The 20,529-nt window shown below is 47.5% G+C and overlaps 8 protein-coding genes across 8 annotated transcripts; 2 read left to right on the forward strand and 6 right to left on the reverse strand.

The window, feature by feature from the left end:
- Positions 1–1,838: 1,838 nt before the first annotated feature.
- Positions 1,839–3,326, reverse strand: N7537_003930 (integral membrane protein TmpA; the record flags this gene model as incomplete). The annotated part of the gene is made up of 1 exon (XM_056894988.1): positions 1,839–3,326. The coding sequence occupies one exon, from the start codon at positions 3,324–3,326 to the stop codon at positions 1,839–1,841; it is 1,488 nt and encodes a 495-aa protein (XP_056754736.1).
- Positions 3,327–5,895: 2,569 nt separating this feature from the next.
- afeA (adenylate-forming enzyme AfeA) lies at positions 5,896–7,898 on the forward strand (the record flags this gene model as incomplete). Its single annotated transcript, XM_056894989.1, has 3 exons — positions 5,896–6,144; positions 6,279–7,402; positions 7,466–7,898. The coding sequence occupies 3 exons, from the start codon at positions 5,896–5,898 to the stop codon at positions 7,896–7,898; spliced, it is 1,806 nt and encodes a 601-aa protein (XP_056754737.1).
- A 2,548-nt stretch (positions 7,899–10,446) lies between these two features.
- N7537_003932 (uncharacterized protein) lies at positions 10,447–11,364 on the reverse strand (the record flags this gene model as incomplete). Its single annotated transcript, XM_056894990.1, has 1 exon — positions 10,447–11,364. The coding sequence occupies one exon, from the start codon at positions 11,362–11,364 to the stop codon at positions 10,447–10,449; it is 918 nt and encodes a 305-aa protein (XP_056754738.1).
- A 272-nt stretch (positions 11,365–11,636) lies between these two features.
- N7537_003933 (ferritin-like domain-containing protein) lies at positions 11,637–13,416 on the reverse strand (the record flags this gene model as incomplete). Its single annotated transcript, XM_056894991.1, has 2 exons — positions 11,637–12,959; positions 13,024–13,416. The coding sequence occupies 2 exons, from the start codon at positions 13,414–13,416 to the stop codon at positions 11,637–11,639; spliced, it is 1,716 nt and encodes a 571-aa protein (XP_056754739.1).
- A 774-nt stretch (positions 13,417–14,190) lies between these two features.
- N7537_003934 (uncharacterized protein) lies at positions 14,191–14,520 on the reverse strand (the record flags this gene model as incomplete). Its single annotated transcript, XM_056894992.1, has 1 exon — positions 14,191–14,520. One exon carries the CDS (start codon positions 14,518–14,520, stop codon positions 14,191–14,193), a length of 330 nt encoding a protein of 109 aa, XP_056754740.1.
- Positions 14,521–15,997: 1,477 nt separating this feature from the next.
- On the forward strand, positions 15,998–16,977 carry N7537_003935 (SDR family NAD(P)-dependent oxidoreductase; the record flags this gene model as incomplete). Its single annotated transcript, XM_056894993.1, has 2 exons — positions 15,998–16,070; positions 16,136–16,977. The coding sequence occupies 2 exons, from the start codon at positions 15,998–16,000 to the stop codon at positions 16,975–16,977; spliced, it is 915 nt and encodes a 304-aa protein (XP_056754741.1).
- A 194-nt stretch (positions 16,978–17,171) lies between these two features.
- N7537_003936 (isopenicillin N synthase family dioxygenase) lies at positions 17,172–18,279 on the reverse strand (the record flags this gene model as incomplete). Its single annotated transcript, XM_056894994.1, has 2 exons — positions 17,172–18,158; positions 18,211–18,279. 2 exons carry the CDS (start codon positions 18,277–18,279, stop codon positions 17,172–17,174), a joined length of 1,056 nt encoding a protein of 351 aa, XP_056754742.1.
- A 479-nt stretch (positions 18,280–18,758) lies between these two features.
- N7537_003937 (uncharacterized protein) lies at positions 18,759–20,018 on the reverse strand (the record flags this gene model as incomplete). Its single annotated transcript, XM_056894995.1, has 1 exon — positions 18,759–20,018. One exon carries the CDS (start codon positions 20,016–20,018, stop codon positions 18,759–18,761), a length of 1,260 nt encoding a protein of 419 aa, XP_056754743.1.
- Between the last annotated feature and the right edge of the window lie 511 nt (positions 20,019–20,529).

A 20,529-nucleotide genomic window follows, 5' to 3' on the forward strand; every position in this document is an offset into this window, starting at 1 on the left:
TGACTACAACCGTTCCATCTGACAATTTTTGGAAGGCTGTTTGAAAATCCGCATTCAGCGTTAGCCTTCTCGTGATACCATAGCATAAGCCCCAGAAACAAAAAAACGAACAGCTCTACAAAGCTCATCCTTAATTAACAAAATTTACAATCACATCCATAGTTCCACCTCATTAATATCATAAGTAAAACGCCACTGTCCAATTTTCCATTTATCCAGGGCCAAAACTCTACACACACTCGTATACTCCCTAGATGTTGTCTCCCTTGATCCACAATCCATACAGACTGGTATTCTTTCAACATGATCCTTGACCCCACCCCACTAACGGCAAAATTTCACAATAATTTCTAGCACGGAATCCATAATTGACTCGATCTCACCCCTGCAAATCTCCTACCCATCCACCGAGCCTGATAAGGCACGCTCCCGCGAGAACCCCACACAACGTCATTCGTATTCGCTGTGCAACCTTGGAAGGATTCACCACGGCCAATCATCCCCCTATCCCAGCCCAACAATTAGGTACCCTAGCAGCGTTAGTTGCATCCCGTCACACAGATTCGGAGGTCGTCATACACCCCCCGACAGCCGTACGCCGTTAGACACGATTCCAACTACGCCATCAAATCATCAGCTCGGTACGCAGCTCTTACACCACGCCGGTGAGATTGTCGTGCTTAAGCAAGTGCAGCGTCGTTGGGAGACAGGCTAGTCTAGCGCTGATTGTTAGTATGTCTATGGCGAGGTTTCTTAGAGGGGTTTGCTTTTTTGCGTTGGCAGTCATCTTCATAATGCATATGCCAATCTGCCGTGCTCTTTTGTGGCGTCCATTATTAAACCTCGGGATACACTAATGTCCGTGGGTGGGTATGGGTTTCAAGGGGAATTTGGACATGGGTGCGATGTATATGTTGGTTAGGCTTGTGCTTACCTTACGTGGTTCGGACATTGCGGTGGGTTTGGTGCAACGTTCGAGATCGGGGATATATTTTTCGTTCTTGGGATTTGGATATTGAGTATTTGATTTTTATTTATTTTTATTTTTAGATAGACTTTGAGGAGAGAAATATTGTATATATTTGGCCTCGTATACTTCATAGTTTTGAGTACGGAGTCCGCAGGTATTCCCTGATTGGGTAAAAACAGCCGCCAATGTCGTAAATGCATGTCCTTGACCACAACTGACTAACTATACAACAATCTATAGTAAGGGATTTGTTTCTCTATATGCGAAAACATGAACAAAATCCAACTTAAAGTACATCACATGAAATATCAATCTTGACAGGCGAAGGTAGACTAAAAAAGGATGCAAATTTAAACAAATAATCTACTAGATGTAAACCTAAGCCCATATCACTATCACAGCCACTATAATTGGCCCCCAAACCTTCGGGTGGAGTAGGTTCGTATGTATTTGGAATTGTACGGCTATCACATACATGAACATTGTCTTTCATAGGGGTCAAGATTGTCATTGTTGCATTTTATAGGTTGTTTAAGGAGAACTTGTCTAACGGATACCAGCAGGGTCATAGCGCCGGATTCCAAATTCCCCTAGGAAGCACTGACATATGTACACAAACAGGGCCCCCCCTGAATAGGAGTCTTGCAACTCAACATCCCTTCGAAAGAATTCAAAAACAAAAACAAACAGTGTACCGCTAATGAACGCCGCGAGCCGGAGAGGATATATGGCACGATGCTCGAAAGATACAAACTCCTAAATCAGAAAAACAAACAAAAAAAAAAAACGAAAAGGAGCCGAAGAAAGCAACGAAGCGCAAAAGGCAGGTATGTACGGTCCAAAGACGGACAAATAACAATATCATGAATTAGGAATCAAAAATTGGGCCAAAGGCCGGGGTCCCTCGACATTCAAGCTCATAGACGATTCGCGCTGTCAGCACAGGGTTACTGATCACGCACACCGCTTCGGCGTTGAAGTGCTTGACCTGCTGCAGGATGATGGGCACCATGTTCATACGCCCACACTTGTCGGTGTCAAGGATGATGGGTGCTGAATCCATCTTGTGGACCATATGCATCACTCCGTCACCGTAAGTCTTTCGAGGCGCACGAGTTTGCCAGAGGATGCGCAGTGCAGGTCGGTTATCATCACCGAGGAACGAGAGACAGGGCCCGATGCCCGATCCGGTAGTGACGACTACCACTCTCTTGAAAACGCGCATGGCATATGCGAAGCCATAGATCAACACACCACGCTTCCAAAGATGGGTAGGCGGGTTCTGGATGGTTTCTGCGGTCCAGTCGCCAGCTTTGGACACCAAGGAAGAGAAACTTGGATTCCCATGGACACCTGCGGGATCAGGGTCTGGAAAAGTGGCAAAGCCATGCCAGTCGCGAAGCGGGTGCTTGGCTAATTGGATGCCCTTTCCAAAGGTGGTAATAGCATGGTCGAAATGCAGTCGGGTAGCGTGGGTCGAGAGTGGCTCGGCCCGCACCGCGACCTTTCGGAGGAATAGCCAAGGCTGGATGATGGCCGCAACCGTGAACATTAAGAACCAGAATGCTGGCAGTTCGATCAGGAATGTTCTAAGTGGCTGGCCCATGGACTGACTAGCGCCTCGTGAGAATACGAGCAATAAGGCGACAAACAAGGCCACGACAAGCCACCCCGAAAAACGGTGGGTGAGTTCGAAATAATCATGCCGCTTCATCCGGAAAACGGGGTGGGCCACCACGATTATTGCCAACAACAAGACCAAGATGACATAAGCTAATGCAACTGGCGCTGCTGAAATTCCGATTTCCGGACCATCCGCCGATGGTTTCCAATACTGGTGGGATAACACGCCGACGAATCCCACGTACCACACGAGGGAAGCGACTCCACAACCGCTATGAACACCACCATAGTGGTAAACCTTCGCAGCGATCCGACGGAGGAGAAGCGGCGCTGAGCGCGGCATCGAGCATACTACCACAAAGATAGCATTGACCACCAGTGGCTGGCGGGCCAAACCGCAAGCGAGCAAATTGGCAGCCGTGGCATTGACCAGGGCCAACAGTTTTTGTTCCGTGCTCATGACGTACACGAAGACTGCAACGTTGGCGCAAAAGACTAGCGTGAAAAGACGTCGGTATAGTGTGAGAATGGCATATCGGGTGGATGCAAACACCTTGGGTTTGCGCTGGGTGCTCTGTTGGGTCTGTGCTTCCACATCGAATTCCTTTGAGAGGTCGAGGTATAAGGATTCGGTTTCTTTGGATGCGGACTTCTCATTGCTCTTCTCTCCACTGGTGAGAGTGGCCTCACTCACAGTCGGCGTGTGTCGCGCAACGACCGCCTTTGGAGGCATTGTGATGGGGCTTTTCTCTGACATAACTATGATGGGTTCTCTCACGGTCATATGAAAAGGTTCAAAAGATGACCGGAGGTGAATGAACTAATCAAGGCAGGGATTCCTCGGAAAGAAAGAAATAGTTGATAATCCAACCAGGGCGAGTCCTCCATTTTTGAAGTGAAGCATGTTAACCTCAACTCTCTCTTTTTGGTTATTTTGTTTTTCTTTTTCTTTCTTTTTCGATCTTTTTCGATCCTTTTTTTTTTTCTTTTTTTCTTTTTTCTCTCTCTCTCCAAACTCCACCAAACGATCAGCCTCACATGCCCCCCTTCTGCATGGCTCCTGCCTTCGCATCCTTCTTTCCCAATCGAGTTTCATCTTTCCCTTTTGGGCGTCACCGGGCATCACCGCGAACGGTGACGCCCTTTTCCCATCTCCTCGATTCTATTCACCCAATCTGGTCCCTTTTTTATCCCTTTGAGTTTGGTTCTAAAAAACAGGAATCAATGCATTGCATGTGATCCTATTATTTTCCCCATTATTTTTCCCTTTACCCTTCTAGATGTATGATGTATGACACTATCACCTCCGGGGTCGAGACTTCACACTATTGCAAGTGGTTCTTGCCAATCAGCAATCAAAGAACCATCCTACTCCCTTGCTTTCAGCTGCTTTTGGTTCTTCAGATACACCTCGGGGAAGTGTCTGACGCAATCCCGACCCACGCTATAGCCTGTCAAAACTTTGTCGGGTCCTCCATCCAAAGGAAAGTGGCACCTCCTTTCGGGGATCAACCGGAAATGGAGATCAAAGAATGTGCTCATTGAAGTTTGATTGCAACCTAATTGACATCGATATCTCCACAAATAATTAACCGAGGACCAGTCAAGGTGAGGATGCACTCACTATCACGGGTCAAGTGCAACCTGACCAGGATCCGATTTGGCTAGCCATGATGGGATGCAAGCGCCGGATATGATGGGCCAGTGTACCTGATCATGCGGTCAAGAAAGCCTTCAATAAAAACAGCGGATCGGCGGCCTAGGGATGGCGTTTGACTGACCACAAGTCCCCTTCCACCGGATGCACACTCCAGGCGCCATCAACAATGCCAATGTGGATCTATGGGAGGTGTGGCGGAATCGTGCCATGAGTTAATGCAATAAGCCGCCGGATGATAGAGCAGTTCATGTTTGTTGGGATTTTTCTTTTTTTGCTTTTTTTTCCGACTTTTGTTTTTTTTTTGGTTTTTTTTTTTTTTTTATCAATGCGCGGTCGATCTTCAAGATGCAGCTGAAGGATGATTCTCGCGCTATGTCCAATTCCCGCCCCTCTCTTATCTCACAAGGTGAAGTTCTTACGCTGAATCCCCCACCCAGCGCCGAGGTAGTGGCAACCATGCACGGGTGCAGTACATAACCTGGGAAGTGGAGCACGGTTTCGTTAGCCGATTTTTAGTCGATCTGGATCTGGATCCGGGGAGGGGAAGCCGCTCTGAGATTCAGACTAACATGACTCCACAGGAAGAAAACAAAGAGGAGATGGGTCTCCACTGAATATCAGCTGCGGGTTTTGGGTATCTATTGGGGATATTGGGCCCCATAACCACCAGTTGCAAGTGGAAAGAGAGTGCATCCCTTCATGACATGGAGATGTCAGAGGCGAATGACAGCGGGAAGAGGTCTGTTCCACGTCTGTGATGTGGCAGGGGTAAAATTACCCCGTGGAAGGATTTTAGGTGAATAAGGCCATATCGGCGGAACACGGGATATAGGGAACCCCTACCTAAGCTCGTGGGAGCCCTTGAAGAAAATGACATTTTGAATTTCACTAAAAAGGGAATGTGAGTTCATCCGATTAAAGTTTGGAGCATATCTCACGATCCGGTCGATCCTATGAACCCATTTTGTAAACTATATCTCAGGCAAGGCAAGAGAAACCTTCGGGAGTCACGGGGATACGGATGAAAAGCCGATCTAATCGTGTGGCTCAGCTCTTTCAAGGGCTAGTGAATTAGTAACTAACCAGATTGGTTTAGGTAACTTAACTAATTTAATTTTAATTTTAATTTATTTATTGGACTTTTGAAACCCGCCACAATGGATGGCGCTAAGAGCCCTTAGTGTCGAACATGTTTAGTTTGGTGGACACACACTCCCATAGTGTTGTGATCCCATTCTATGACATAGTCCTGGGTCTTTTTTTTTTTTTTTTTTTTTTAACCTTTAGAAGATTGAGTTCGGATTTTCAGCTCTTTGTGTGTCTATTGATTTTATTTCTTGATTTTTATTGATTTCTATCCTAGATTGTAGTATAGTATAGTATGAAGATTCCACCTTACTCCCAATGCAGCACTAGTGGCATTATATAAGCATGTATTCCAAATCCTGGAACGGGTGGAACACGGCCCCGGGGGGCATGTCAAGGTAAAATCAAATCAAAGGGACAAAATGGAATATACATTTTACCTATATAACCCCCCCGAACTTCACTGTTCTATGCTTTCGTATTCAAATATATTACGCTTATCCTTCTTATCCTTCTCACCCTTCTCACCCTTCTCTCCTTCTACATTTCTCACACTATGGGTTGGAACACAACTATGTCTTCGAACAATATGCTCTCCCAGGAGGTCTACTCTGACTTGCTGAGTTTCACATTTGATGGCCCAAAGCCTTACAACCAAAATCAACCCCTGTTTATTGATGCAGAGGATCCTTCTCGATCATTTACAGGTGTTCAATTCCGACAACTAGTTCGAACTTTGATCGCTGGTTTGAAAGCCCACAATGTCCAGCCAGGAGATTGTGTATTGCTACACTTGGGAAATAGCGTGAGTGAAAGAAAAAAAATTTACAAAAAAAAAAAAAAAAAAAGAAACAATCAAATCAAAAATCCAACATTGGATTATGATTGTTCTCGGAAAATAAAGAATTATCGCTGACTCAGGCCTGTCATATGCAACAGATACTATATCCCGCACTGTTCTTCGGTATAATTGGCGCCGGCGGTGTCTACATGGGATCAAACCCCCGCAGCCACCCCCAAGAACTCGACCACATCCTCAGCCTCGCCGAGCCCAAATTGATCCTCACAACTCGCGATGCCCTCCCCTCCGTCCTCGACGTCTCGACAGCCCGGGGCATCCACCCAGCACAGGTCTGCCTCGTGGACGAGCGAGCCATCGACCACTGTGCACAACTATTCCTGTGGTACGAACTAGGATATTCATCGGCAGGACAATTCTGCGCAATGAATGGCGACGCGCGTCACAACAATTTCGCAAATTTGCTCTGCTACGGCGAAAGTGACTGGCTAAAATTCACCGACCCTGTCGTCGCACAAGCCACGCCTGCAGCCATGTACCCGACCAGCGGTACAGGTGGACTTCCCAAAGCGGCAATCCTGTCCCACTATGCGCTTGTCTCACAGCACCGCACCATTTACTACGATGTGCCGCATCCAGTCAGTCGACTCATCTCGCTGCCCATGTTCCATCTGTTTGGTGCCCTTTGGACACATTTGTTCCCTGTTCGCTATGGACATCCGCTGTTTGTCATGCCGCGCTTCGAGATCAATGAGTTCTTGGCGGCTGTCCACAAGTACCAGATCTCAGAGACTTACCTTGTCCCTGCTATCATTCACTCTATCAACCAGTCATCTGTACCCATCGGTGATATGTTGTCTTCGCTGCGCTATGTTGGTGTTGCGGGTGCTCCTATTGATGGTCACTCGATGCAGCAGTTCCGCAGCCATATCAACCCTATGGGATACGCTTGCCAGATCTGGGGGATGACTGAGGTCGGTGTGACATTCCAAACTCGCTGGGGCCAGCAGGGCGACCCTGGAAGTATCGGTACCTGTATTCCCGGGTACGAGGCCCGCCTGGTGGACGCCGATGGCAAAATCGTGCAGGGCGATTGCTGCTCTGGTGAATTGTACGTCCGTGGACCGGGTCTGCTCAGTGCATACAAAGGCCGCACGGACGCATTGGAGCCGCATGGATGGTTCCGAACAGGAGATGTGGCGTACGCCAAGCAGGGCCAATATTACATTGTCGGACGGACAAAAGAGCTTATCAAAGTACGAGGGTAAGTTCATCATCAAGCCTCATTTTCCTCATCAACCCAACAAACATACTAATCATTCGACAGATGGCAAGTAGCCCCAGCTGAAGTCGAAAGTATCCTCCTCCAACACCCGGGAATTCTTGATGCCGCCGTGATCGGCGTGAACAAAGATGGTGTGGGCGAGGTCCCACGCGCCTTCGTCGTTCGGTCTCGCGACCCATCCGTTCGCCGCGTAACCGGCGAGCAAGTTTACAACTACGCACGACAGCAACTGGCTAGATACAAATCTCTCGATGGAGGTGTCATATTCGTGGAAGATATCCCGCGCACTGCAAGTGGAAAGATCCAGCGCTTCAAACTGTCGCAGATGAACTCCTATCGTGAGATGGTGGCGTCCCTTCTATCCCGATTCGATGGTGACGGGTCGACTGCAGCCACCGCGGCTCGACGTGGACTACCCGCCGCGGCCGAGATGTCGCATGTTGGACTCATCCCTGAAGGACGGGTTGCAGTCTAAATTAAGAAAGTGGGGCGCGGTACCTTTGCACTATTTACATCGCATATGAGTTGTATCCCACTCATTCAGCGGTGAAGTGGTGCGGTGAATGGCACAGGGGACGACGTTTAGATTAGAACATGGCGTTGTCGGACATTTGCGGTTTTTGCATTTCTTTTTCTTTTTTTCCTTTTCGGGTGGCTCTCATCTTTATTCGCATGACTTAGATTGAATATTCTCACGATAGTTTCCAAATTTAATGGCTTTTTTTTTATTATTTATTCACGCCAGCATTACTTAGATAAATTTTCTGCATAGCACTACTTTATTTGCATTTGAAAATTGTAAATAACACCAAATCCACGTTCACAGCTATCAAATCTAGTATACATATCAAGTTGTCAAACTAAACAACCTAGACTCATCTACTGGTCCCCAACCTCCGAACCACGACCTCTGCATCATGCAGTGAGACCTCTAGAACATCCCACACCGCATTTCCAGTCCCACTTCCCTGTCCCAGCCCAAGGCCTCGGTTCTCGATCTCGGATCTCGGCTTGCATCCGTAAAACCCGCTGCTCGGAAGAAATATGATGTATAACACAGACAAAAATACAAAAAGCAAAATTAAAATTAAAATATATTTTCACGGCCCCACGTCGATCCAGTTCGCATCATGCACATGCGAGGTCCCAATGTAAAAAGTACGTGGGGCTGGGTCGTACGGAATCCGAATCCGAGACCGATGGAAAATCCCACGAAGTGCATCCGCGCCAATATATGCAGGCTGCCGGGTCGAACCTTGGAACCTTGGAACCTTGGAACCGTAGACGTTCTATTCCCAAGGTTCCCTGCAAGGGGCAATCCCTGGTACTGGAGCGGGGATCGACGGAGCTAAATAGGTTAATTATTGATGGCCAGATTAGGTTGCATTAACTGTCTTGGTGTTGGTCCGGTTTTTGTTTAAAGTTCTTAAAAAAGAAAATTATATAGGCAACTACACTATTTTCAATATTCAAGGTACGGAGTACTCCGTTCAGCGGGTCCTGTTCCAGTTGGCCTGGCTTTTGTTTATTTCGCTTCCTATTGCTATTTCCGGAGCGGCCGGACATCATCCCGCGGGCCGCTATTGTCGGGTCTGCTTTGATAAAGTTCGGGATGTTATATCGGCCCGATGGGACTTTGGCACGTCAGGTCTTGCACGTCAGGTTTTTTGTACCAGGTCTACGGGTTTTGCCATATTTAGGCCATTGTCCTTGCTTTTCTCGGGGGTTATGTCTTGCCCTTATTTGGGTATAAGGAGAAATATCATATCGCACCTTGCATGAGGCGAAGACAAGGATTCTGAGGATTCCCAACCCCCTGGGAAACTGATACATGTGACTCAGAGGAACATGTCATCGAGAAATGCGAAAATGTGTCAAGTTAACACAATGTAAATATTTTCCGAGTCACGGGGCCGGTTTACTCTGCAGAGGAATTACAATATTTTTTTTTTTTTTTTAGTCGGGTGGGTGCATTTGCATTTGTTGAGCTTGACCTGTGCATTGGAGAAGCTCGGCCCTAATATCTACGACATGTCAAATCCACGCTCTCAACATGATCGTCGAGAACAAAGTACCTAAAGTACCCAAAGTGCACAAAGTACCGAGAAAAATCAAATTCCAGGCAGAAATTAAAATTGACTGATTTCGTCCTGCCCATGCATCTAGAACACGTCAAAACCACTCTCGCTTCAAAGATAACCCGACAAGCTCCTCAATCAGTCTTCGAAGATGACTAGTAGTTCTAGTAATATATCTATAGAATTCTCAATTCCTCTCACCAGGATCCGAGCTGAGCACATAAACAGGAAATACGAAGTGTTGCTGCCTTTCCTGGGGATAACCCTGTCTTTCCTGGGCACAACCGCTTGTATACGTGTCGATATCTGTCTGGATCAAGGTGTGTAGTTGGCCTGGATGTGCCTTTACGAACAGGCCCCACTGAATGTTATGGCCATCCCAGTCGGTGAGGAAGGGTCTGATGAAGATGAACGCCAAGGCTAGAGGACTGCCAGCGCGACGACGTTATGCAAGGATAATGACAATTAATTCGAGTCTTCGTAGACCGAAAGTAGTGTTGATGATTTCTTGTCCAAGGGTCGTAATGACAGGTGAGTTGTAAAGAAGGGGATCATGGTGGCGTTCGGATATTTGGATTTGGTGGGAATATCTGTAGGGGAGTTTACTGCTCTTCGGATGAGCTGGTGAATTGACAACTTATTTGATATCAATTGATTTATTTTATTTGATTTGATTTGGACAAAGGGCGTTGTCAATTCTTTTGCCATTGTGCTATGTCTCTGCCGTAGTTATTTCGGTGTGTTTGCGTTGGATGTGATTTGATGTTTCAAGGTCGGGTGCCTTGATATATATGTTTTGTTATTTTACAGATTATGATGGATTGATAGACCTATCTTGAGATTTCATTCCCAATCCTCATCAAAGCGATCGAAATTCCTCCCCAATGCAATTCCTATCCCCCCAAACCATTCTTAATGGTAAATGCATACCCTCCATCCCCAGTCTCAAATGATCCCATACCCCATCCACCAAACCCCCCAAACCAAAGGTCCCAACGCCCCAAGGACAGCCGCACCAAATGACAACTCAAGAATACACCATATCCAAATAGTCCCAACAGCAGGCGCCTTCTTCATAACCGCATAATACGGCTCTCCATTCGTGATAGCGATAAGATGTGCGCCCAACAACGCAGAAAGAGGGAGAAAAACCAGAGTCTTTAGCGCAGGCGGAAAAACAAGCCTTCTTAGGAATGAAAAGGTCAATTTGTCGTTTGTCAATGGGAACAAATGAAGAGGAGCAGGCTCTGCTTTTGAATTGCGCTTTTTGAAGGAGATGACATGACCGTGTGCTAGGTGGACGAATAAAGTAAGGAGAGGGAACGCGGTTGTCACGGATTCTTTAAAGAGTTTTGCCAGGTCGATTGTTTCGGCGTATTGGTGTGCTGCGAGGTAGCTCAGGGTGAGGTGGAGGGTTGTGAGAGGCAGGGAAAGGAGGATTGTGTCGAGGAATGGCGGGAGGGGTTTGTCGGGTTCGGATTCAGAGTCGGCTTTCTTGACAGTGGTACCATTTGTACTCTTTTGAGTATTCTTGGTATTCTTTTGCGAGGGATTTGAGAGATGACTGCTGATGTCGCCGTCGGTGTCGACCAATTCCCCAGACGCGTCGACCGTCACGAACCGCGTTCCCCCTGACTGTGACGGTATGCCCTGTGCTTCAACTGAAGCTGGAATTGCTCCCTTCTTTTGATGCAGTCCGCTTTGTCGCTCTGCGATGATGTCATAAAGTGTGCGCTCGACGGTTGCTCTCTTTTTCGTCGGATCATCTCGTTGGGGATGGGCCATGGCGATTTCGGGTTCATCTTTTTTAGTGGAGGATCCAGCTGCTGCACGGCGCTGTTTGCGATTCCTGGGGGTCTCCATATCGTTCAGATGCGTTGTTGTAGAGGGACGATGAGTGGCGGGCAAAAAAAGTTAACAAACACTGACGTGGAGAAATGAGGTTGAGGCCTCGGCGATAAGCTCCATCCACCGGGGTTAAGGTGATCGTCAGTTGGCTCCCAGGTCTAATATTTTGATTTATATGTATGTTTCTCGGTTTGAGGTAGTAATATGAAAACAAACTTTTATAAATTCATTCTTGCTAATTCTCTGCACTCTTTGACACACACTCGGTAAATACACGGATCACTCATTCAACCAGCCTGGTACAAAGCTGGACCGGCAACCACATGCGGGTTAATCAAGCTCAGATTGAACGGGCTCACAGATGGAGCGCTGTCTGTGATAGCAATAAAAATGGTACCGTTGAAAGCCGGGTTACCTTGGTACGTCTCCAAGTCGGGCTGGGTAGTATATCCTCGAATGGTATCAGCGGTACTGTTGGTACTGTTGCTGCCATTGGTGGTGGTACCATTGGTGCCGCTAACAACATACAGAGGGGTGTAGGTAATGTTCAGTTGCGATACCCAAAGGACATGCTGTGCACTACCAGCTTTTACCTCCGTTGTGGTGATGTAGCTGTTGTTGGGGCCGACTTTCTTCCCAGGAAGATCCCACTGCAACAGTACCAGGCGACCTGAAGCCGTGAGAGGTATTGGGCGAATTTTGCTAACAGAGGTGCCACAGTCGTTAGCTGGAATAGACGAGTTGAATCTCCCGGAGCCTTTGGGTGACTTGGGGATGCTGACGCCTGGTCCGATAGTGTTGTTGATTCCGGTGGTCTCATTGAAGATGAATCCTGCACTCTGATTGAACCCAGAAGTCATGTTGAGCCTTGAGATTTGATCGGCACTTGTGGTAAAATTGTACCTAGTAGAATTGAACCCAGTAGAATTGGACCCTCTGTAATTGTGCCCAGTGGAATTATTCCCCTTAGAAATGTACGCAGTAGGATCATACCCAGTAGAATCGTATCCGAAAGAATCATGCCCGTTTATTCTGGTATCACCCGAGGAAAAGTTGAGAGCAGTCCCTGAGGTCCACGGATCAGGCTGATTGACCACCATCAACGTCGGGAAATTTTGCCAAATCAAACGAGTCTGATTTTCAGGACAAGAGCTGATGAAAGGTGCCAGCAGCGTCCAAGCCCAGGACTGCGGGATACCAACTTCAAACCACTCAACCATCGGGAAGAGACCCTCGAACTGACGGAAGATCAGTTGCTGGCGTGCTTCAGTCGTGATAGACTGAGTCAAGAGAGTGGCCGCCTCACGCGAGTCAAGATGAGCCAGAAACCCATACACGCCAGCTTCGCCCCAGCGAGTGAGTTTCTGACAGAAGTCGACAAACTCCTTGACATTCCTGTACGGGTAGATATAGTTGCATTGCTGTGGTGCACGGGCTCCGAGGATGTTGCTGAGCATAGTGGCATGACCTATCTCTTGCTGCGCCATGAATGCGATCAACTCGCGGTCTGAAGCGGTCAATCCGGCGGCTCGGAAGGCTGAATCATTGAACCGACGGAGTCCGTCTTGGAATAGATCAAGCTCAATCCATTCTTGGTATAGAGCAAGGGCCTGTAGATTGTAGGTTAGCTGCTGAGCCACAACACTGCCATCTAGATTTAGTGCGGATGCATACTAAAGACTCGTAGTCGAAATCGCTCTTCGTATTGTAGACAGGCGTGCTTCCGTTGGTCCCGACCCCACCTGCTGGAACATATGGAGCAGGCTCGGAATGATGAAGATTTCCATCACCGGGATATGTTGTCGCTGCGGCTGCAACGCCTCCGCGAGAGATGCCCGTCCCGATTGAAGAGGCTGTCAGCGCACCTGTGGTCGTCGGAGTTCTAGTAAAAGGTGTATACAGTCTGGAGCTATTGTAAGTTCGAAGTGGCGGCGCTGAAGCCGATAAATTTGCGGAGGGCAGTGGCGGGTCAAGGGTTGTTTTTGGATCTTGTTGGTGTTTCCTTGGAGAAGCAGCCGTGAAAGGCAGTGAGCTCAATAGGCCCAATATAATGACACTCTTCCACATCGTCTCTACTGAAGGTTGGAATTCAATTCAAGGCAGGGAAATGTGTCCTATCGCTGGTCTTCAAAGCATTGGGTTAGTTGAGGTGTACAAAAGCCGCCGGATGGGTACGGACCTTGCGTAGAGTACATATAGTGTTCAGCCAATATCAGCATATGAATGAACACTAGCCAAGGCAATCTAAGGTCTGGGGTCCTTGTTTTTGATGTAAGAAAATCGCACAATGGTGAAGACACCATCTTCAGGTCTAAAATGTGGGTGGCTTTGAACGGGGATGAATTCCGAGTGGTGAAATTGCCACATAGTAATGTTAAGGTTCTTTGGTGTAATTTTAATGGCAATTTATTCTTCTCGGAGGGACTTTCTCTGTACACTTGGCTGATTGAATAGTTGCAAGACACTGCAATTCGCTCTTAGACAACAACCCCGGGATGCTTCGGCAACAGATGACGTCGGAGTAAGCTTCCCCTGTCAACATCCCATGGACCTGAACAGACTAAGTACAGTCTGAGATATCTGTGGGGGTGGAAATCGAATCCGGCCGGACGCTGCCGGATGGCTTTTTCAAGGAACAAGGGGAAAGGCTATACGAAACTCAGGTAAATTATCAGCATATTAAATATATGAGAATGAAACGTGGTCGAGTAGAAATAGAATTGCGCAGCGGACGGAATTCAATGAGAGTAAATCGTTCCCATATAGATAGTCCCGAAACCGCAATATCAGAGTGCAAAATGTCCGAGTAGTCCATCAACCGAACCTTATAAGCACCCGACTTCACTGCGTCCGCCAGCCACCCTCCCCCGAAAAGTAGCCATAGGTGTCACAATGGGGCACATTTGCAGTGATTCTCACACCATTAGACCAAACTATTTCCATAGTAGAGCCCATAATAGTCGCAGTGAAAGGCTCACAACTTTGCAGTGACTGGCGGATACTTCCGAGCTCCTTCCAAGGGATATTCACGACTGCAGGAGCCCGTTGAAATGAAGCCGCTGGTTGGCCTCGAGCATTCTTTTCGAATACCCATGGCTCACCATTAATCACGAATACACCAGCCAGAGAATTGCCATTCTGACTAGTTAGGGATCCGATCCATTGAGGCATGACTGGATGGTCAGTGGGTAAGTCGGCAATCTTTCTAGAAATAGGTACTTACTGAACTTTGAGGGAACCGTGAGAGCTGTAAAAAAGAGGAAGTGGGGAAAGGATTCAGGGAGAATTTGCTTCTTTTGTGTGACATCTACGAATCTGTACAGAAGAAGCAAAGACGAGGGATTTACTGTGTAGCCAAGTCGTGGGATGCCTCATTTACCGCTATCTTCGTGTGTATCCAGCCATACCATAACTGCATGTTCCACAACAGCTTCAACTTTGTTTCTTCACCGCTCGTTCTCGTTTGCTCGTTGTGTGGCAGCACTTATGCAGTTTGTCAAGGTCTATGTTATATACGAGATTGCCGAAAGGTTAAATTGAAAATAGTGGACTCGTTAAGCCAGGGAAAGAGCAAATCACATCAAACTATCAAATCTCGTGTCTAGAATCACGGAGAGCCTTGACTTTGTAGGAATATGACCTCTCACAAGCTCTATCCGGTGTAAAGTGGATCGGCAAGTGTTCCCGCATCTAGTCTTCCGTATTCAATGGGGGCTTTATATAGTTACGTGTTATATGCTTAGCACTATCACACAGGTAGGCTTGGGGGTACCATTATCTAGTTACCGGGTGCGTTGTGCTGGAAGTAGCCCTAATATTCAATAAACCATGTAGAGAGAACCGCATTGGGCAGATACTGCAGTCATTGTACCATGCAGGTTAGACGGCTTGCATAGGTCCGTGTAATCGACTAGAAGCCTCGAAAAAGTTGCTCGGACTGATAGTGATATGAAAAACCGGGAAATGAATTGAATTAACTACCCTAGGCATATTGTAGGTGTATGTAAGCAAGTGGGCTAATATAGACCTATGGAAACAGTGGAGCATATATCTCGACTTCTTGTATGTTTTTTTTTCTTTTTCGATGGAGGCTATCTGCGTAGATCATAAGCAGCCCTATATCAAGTTAACAACGTCTATGCATTACTGTGCTAATGTGCCCAAGTGGCTTTGGGGTGACCTATGAAACCTACATATGACTGCAGACAGTTGGCCTTGGGCATTTAGGCAAGCATTTGAAGTGGCCTGGGCCCAGTGACAGTCTGCGTCACCGCTTTTATTTACGAAGGATCAGAATATCGAGATATCACAATTCCTTGTTGTGGATAGGAAGCCTACGTAGGCATGGATACCCTACTCAAGGGGGAAAATGTGGATCTTCCCTAAGTGTGTACAATCGTACTGACAATTTCAATATTCAGTATAACTGTCCGCAAAAACCACGCATTCCAAAAGGCACACTGGCCATATGCCGAAGATAATAGAAAGTCGGCGTTGGTCCGATATAATGTATTCTCGGCAATGTCGCCGATCGAAAGGGGGGGGGGGCTCCAGAATGACGACATCGCAGGGGGGATTGATATAGAAAACATCACTTTCAATTGTCTTTCTCTTTATGCAAACCCCTTACATTACCAATCCAACAGCCATGACCCATCTCAAAGCATCGAATCTATTCTCAGTCAAAGACCGGGTTGTTGTGATCACCGGAGGCGGAAGTGGTAAGAACCAAACCATCACGTCCCAAAGATACAAACAATGTACATAGAGTCTAATAGGAACCAAGGCCTCGGACGTATTATGACAAAAGCCCTGGACGCCAACGAAGTCTCCAAGATCTTCATCCTCGGCCGACGCGAGGACGCACTCCAAGAAACGGCCTCACAAGCCATAAACGGCACCGTCATCCCGATCCAATGCGACATCACCTCAAAGGAATCTCTCGAGGCAGCCTACAAAGCCGTCGCAGTCCAAACAACACACGTCGACCTCCTAATCGCCAACAGCGGCGTAATAGGCCCGCCCATGAAACCCCCGCAACCTGCACAAGACGGCTCCCTCCCGCCTCTATCACAAGTTCGCGATGAACTCTTCAATATTCCCATGGAAGAGTTTAACAACGTGATGAATGTGAATGTTACTGGGTCGTATTACACGGTGCTGGCATTCTTGCCTCTGCTTGAGGCGACGAATAAGAGACGTCCTGCGCCGCAGGAGGATGTTCTTGCTGCCCCGACTGCACAGGTTATCATCACTAGCTCAATTGCTGGGTTTATTCGCAAGGTGCCGTTTAGCTTTGCGTATAACTCTTCCAAGGCTGCTACGACACATCTCATTAAGTTGCTTTCTACTGCGTTTGCTCATTACGGTATTCGGGTCAATGGCATCTCGCCTGGTCTTTACTACTCGGATATGGCCAGTAATATCTTCCAGGCTTCGGGTATTCAGGGTCGGGCTATTTCTGATGGCTCATTCCCGAAGGAGATGATTCCTGCTACTCGTGGTGGGAGTGAGGAGGATATTGCAGGTTTGATTGTTTGGCTGGCTAGTAACTCGGGTGGTTATATCAATGGTAATATCTTGGTTACTGATGGCGGCCGAATTTCTGTTTCGCCAGCTGTCTACTGAGAGGTGTTTTGTTTGGGCTAAGTGCAGTTTAAGTATACATGGACTATACAGATTTGAGCTTCAACGACGATAGAAATATGTAGATTTCTTGATTCACAGACATGGATGTTCAATCGATCATGAGTGCAAGGCAAATAAACAAGGAAACGAAAATGAGCTTCATCGAGCCAATCTCAAATCCATAGTCCGAGTATTTAGTAAGTCGCTGTCAATCGCTGGACCAGGTAATCGCCTGAAGTAATCGCCGAGTATTTCTTCTCTGCTTGGGTTTCGTCGCCAAATGTTCCCGGGATTGCTTCAATAAGTTTATCACTGTTGGGGTTGCAGAAATACGCTATGCTGTACCGAGCAGGATAATCCCAAGTGTCGTTCTCAGAGCCCTCGGGCACGGGCGGCTGAATTACCCGATGACGGGTACTCTTGATGGTATCATTGGACCATCGAGCAAGCAGATCTCCGGCATTGACAACAATGGTATCGGCAATTGGAGTCGCATCCACGAAAGTTCCTTTGGGGCTGCGTACTTGCAGCCCACCGTGTCGATCCTGGAAAAGCAGAGTGATGGAACCGTAGTCGCTGTGCTCGCCGGCACGGACTTGGTTAGGGTTATTTTTGAAGACTTCTTTGCTAACGGGAGGATAGTGCAGCAGCCGGAGAGTATTGTCACCGGCATTGACAGAGTCATCGAAGAAGTGTTCCGGCAAGTTCATTCCCAATGCAATGGCCTGCATGATATGCTTATGTAGGTTCTTTCCCATTTCAAAGAATGACTGCATGTTTTCTTTGAAATGTTTTCCTTCGTCATCGAGGTGATCGGGCCAGCGATTAGGCAGACCCTCGACTCCCTCACGACCAAGTTCCATAGTCTCCTTTATGTCCGGTACGGATGCACGCAAAGTCGAGACTCCAGTTGTCTCCTCGACAGTGGTTAATTTCTCCCGCCCGATAGCGACGTAACCACGGTTCGACTGTGGGGTTGTCCAGCCCAGCGAATCCTTCTCACTCTGGGGGCGGGCGAAAAACCGGGCAGATGACGCAAATACCCCGGACACAATGGACGGTGGAATGCCATGTGCCTTCAGGTAGAGGAAGCCGGATGTTTTGAAGGCTTTTGTTATGGCGAGAGCGACTCCATGTTTATCGGATGGGGTCCCTGTGAAGAATGGGCCGAAGTCGATCAGCTAGAACAGATTAGATTAGTCGTAGCTTGAAATACCCTGAGACAAAGCATACAGGTATTATCAGATCATCCTTATCTACCGCAGTAGACGTAGCATTGTCTGAGGATGTGTTGGAGGTCATTGCTTGCACGACTCCTAGGAACTGATATGAACCGTCCAGAGGAAACTGAGACAAGGGCAAAAAGCCTGTAAAGTGAGTTTTTGTCGGAATGCAAAGGGAAGATCTAAAGAAGAGGGGAAAGTCGGGGAAAGGGAAGATTATAGGTCAGCTGCATACATCAAAAAGATAAGCACAGGTAGGCAGATAAGCCATCAGATAAGCGCTGAAAGGTGACATCTACTTTAGATTTGACTGTATGTATTGACATTTATTCAACTAGCTGTTATCGGACAAACTTTCGTTTGACTGCTATATTTGAACCTGGACTGACAGCGTAGATCAATCCACACCTTCCCCCACACCTTCCCCCACCCCTCCACAGTGACCCTGCATTGTCAGCAGTGTATGCCCTGACCAATCCTCGGGTCGCGATCCCAAAGCCAAAAATAGCGCTCATCCCGACCATACCACTCTAAAGAGCAAGCAAGAAATTACTAAAACTAAGTATGCTGCTCGCATATGGTGATGAATGGCGATAAGACTCCTCCAAGGAACAACCGGTGCGATTTCACGTCTTGCACCACAACAGTCGAACTAGGAAGCCATTTGGCATTTCTGTCTTCAGCAAGCTTCGAGACCTCACAATCCTTCCCGCTGCGAGTTCTCAGCTGAGTGGCTATTCCATTGACAGCGAGAACGGTAGCAGGAGCAACAACCCTGTATGGGTCCTCCATAGACTTCACAAATGCAATGGAGTCCGGAAATGCGGCAGCCAAGAGGTTCCCATCTACATCGAGCGACAGATTATCTATTGGGTATCCCGTGGAGATTTTGTCAACTTGAATCAGCTGGTCGCCAACTAATTTGTGGACAGTCACGATTCCAGTCACTGAATGAGCCACATAGTAAAGCCCGTTCTCTTGGACGATCCCGTTGGCAAAGGAAAACCCTTTGTTGGCAGCTACATGGCACTTTCCTGTGTCAGAGTGACAATAGGTGAGACTCCCTCCGCCAATCAACATATCCAACTCTGGGAAAGTCCCAACCTTAGCGTTGCGGTCGTTGGTGATCACGATCCCCAGACCTTCCTTGGCAACGGCCAAGTTGTTAGGCGAGATTATCGCGTCGCTGGCGATAGTTTTGACATGCTCAAGTGTCTCTGAGGCATCGTCCAAATCAAATATCTCAATTGTGGAGTTCGCTCCGACGGCTCGGGCATCAAGGAACTCCCCTGTTGTAGGATCAACTGGGGGTCTATGGTTGATCAACCAGAATCGAAGTCTGCCTTCAATACTGTGCTCGTCGAATCCATGCAGATCCAGATCGCCGAGATAACCGCCGACTTTGAGCTTGTGGAGGCCATACAGCCCGTCCGAGCCGGCTTGGTCAATATTCAACACTGCAATATGATCCGTGCGGGATCTCGCGGAGATGTTGAGTTTGCTACCACCGGGACTCCATCCCTGTCTGGAGTCTACAGTATTGCACGCTGCGTACAGTTTTCGTTCTTGGTTGTCTAACCACATATCCTCACATCCTTCTAAGAGAGAATGCTGGAGGCGAGTGCAGGTCCATGGAAAATCATCAATTGATTGGATCTCTCGGCCAATGCCGATTGAGAGAAAAATGATGTTGTGCACATAAGCTTTGTACAAAGTGCCAATGACGAGCACAATCAGAGCCCATATCCCAGCTCGCGGGCTGAGAATTCGAGTCATTGCGAAGGTGAGGAAGTGGCGTTCCAGGTTCGTACCCCACATTTAGGGACTAATACTTGAATACATGTGTTTACAGGGTATTTTACCAGGAAATCATATGACTGTCAGCTTACCAATTTATGCTGATTTTTATACCTGACATCTCCCAAATTTCCGGTTCATACCCTTGTACCCACAGTCGGAAATTAGGTTTCGCGCTAATATAGCTGGATGACGGTCTATCAGCCAATTAGAAATAGGCAACGCTTCGAACAGATTGAACTCATTTTTGCTTTGTAGTTTCCTTGTTGATCACGAATATCACGTAAGGGGATCCGATTGATGCGTATGTTACTTGGCAGGGTAGATAAACCTGACGTTCAGATGAGGGATGAGCTTAGTGTGGATTATACAGCAGATTCAATATAAAGCAGACTGATTCTTGAAGGACTAAACAAGTAGATCAGGCAGCAGTTATCTATAGGCAAGTGTGCGATTTGCTTACCAACGCCGCATACAGGAGAGCTAGGAATAAGGAACGATCGGCTATCGCTTCAGTAACACAGAGCTCGAT

The sequence above is a fragment of the Penicillium hordei genome (genome assembly GCF_028827395.1).
Source record: "Penicillium hordei strain IBT 12815 chromosome Unknown utg000002l_segment0_segment0, whole genome shotgun sequence".
NCBI classification, from domain to species: Eukaryota; Fungi; Ascomycota; class Eurotiomycetes; order Eurotiales; family Aspergillaceae; genus Penicillium; species Penicillium hordei.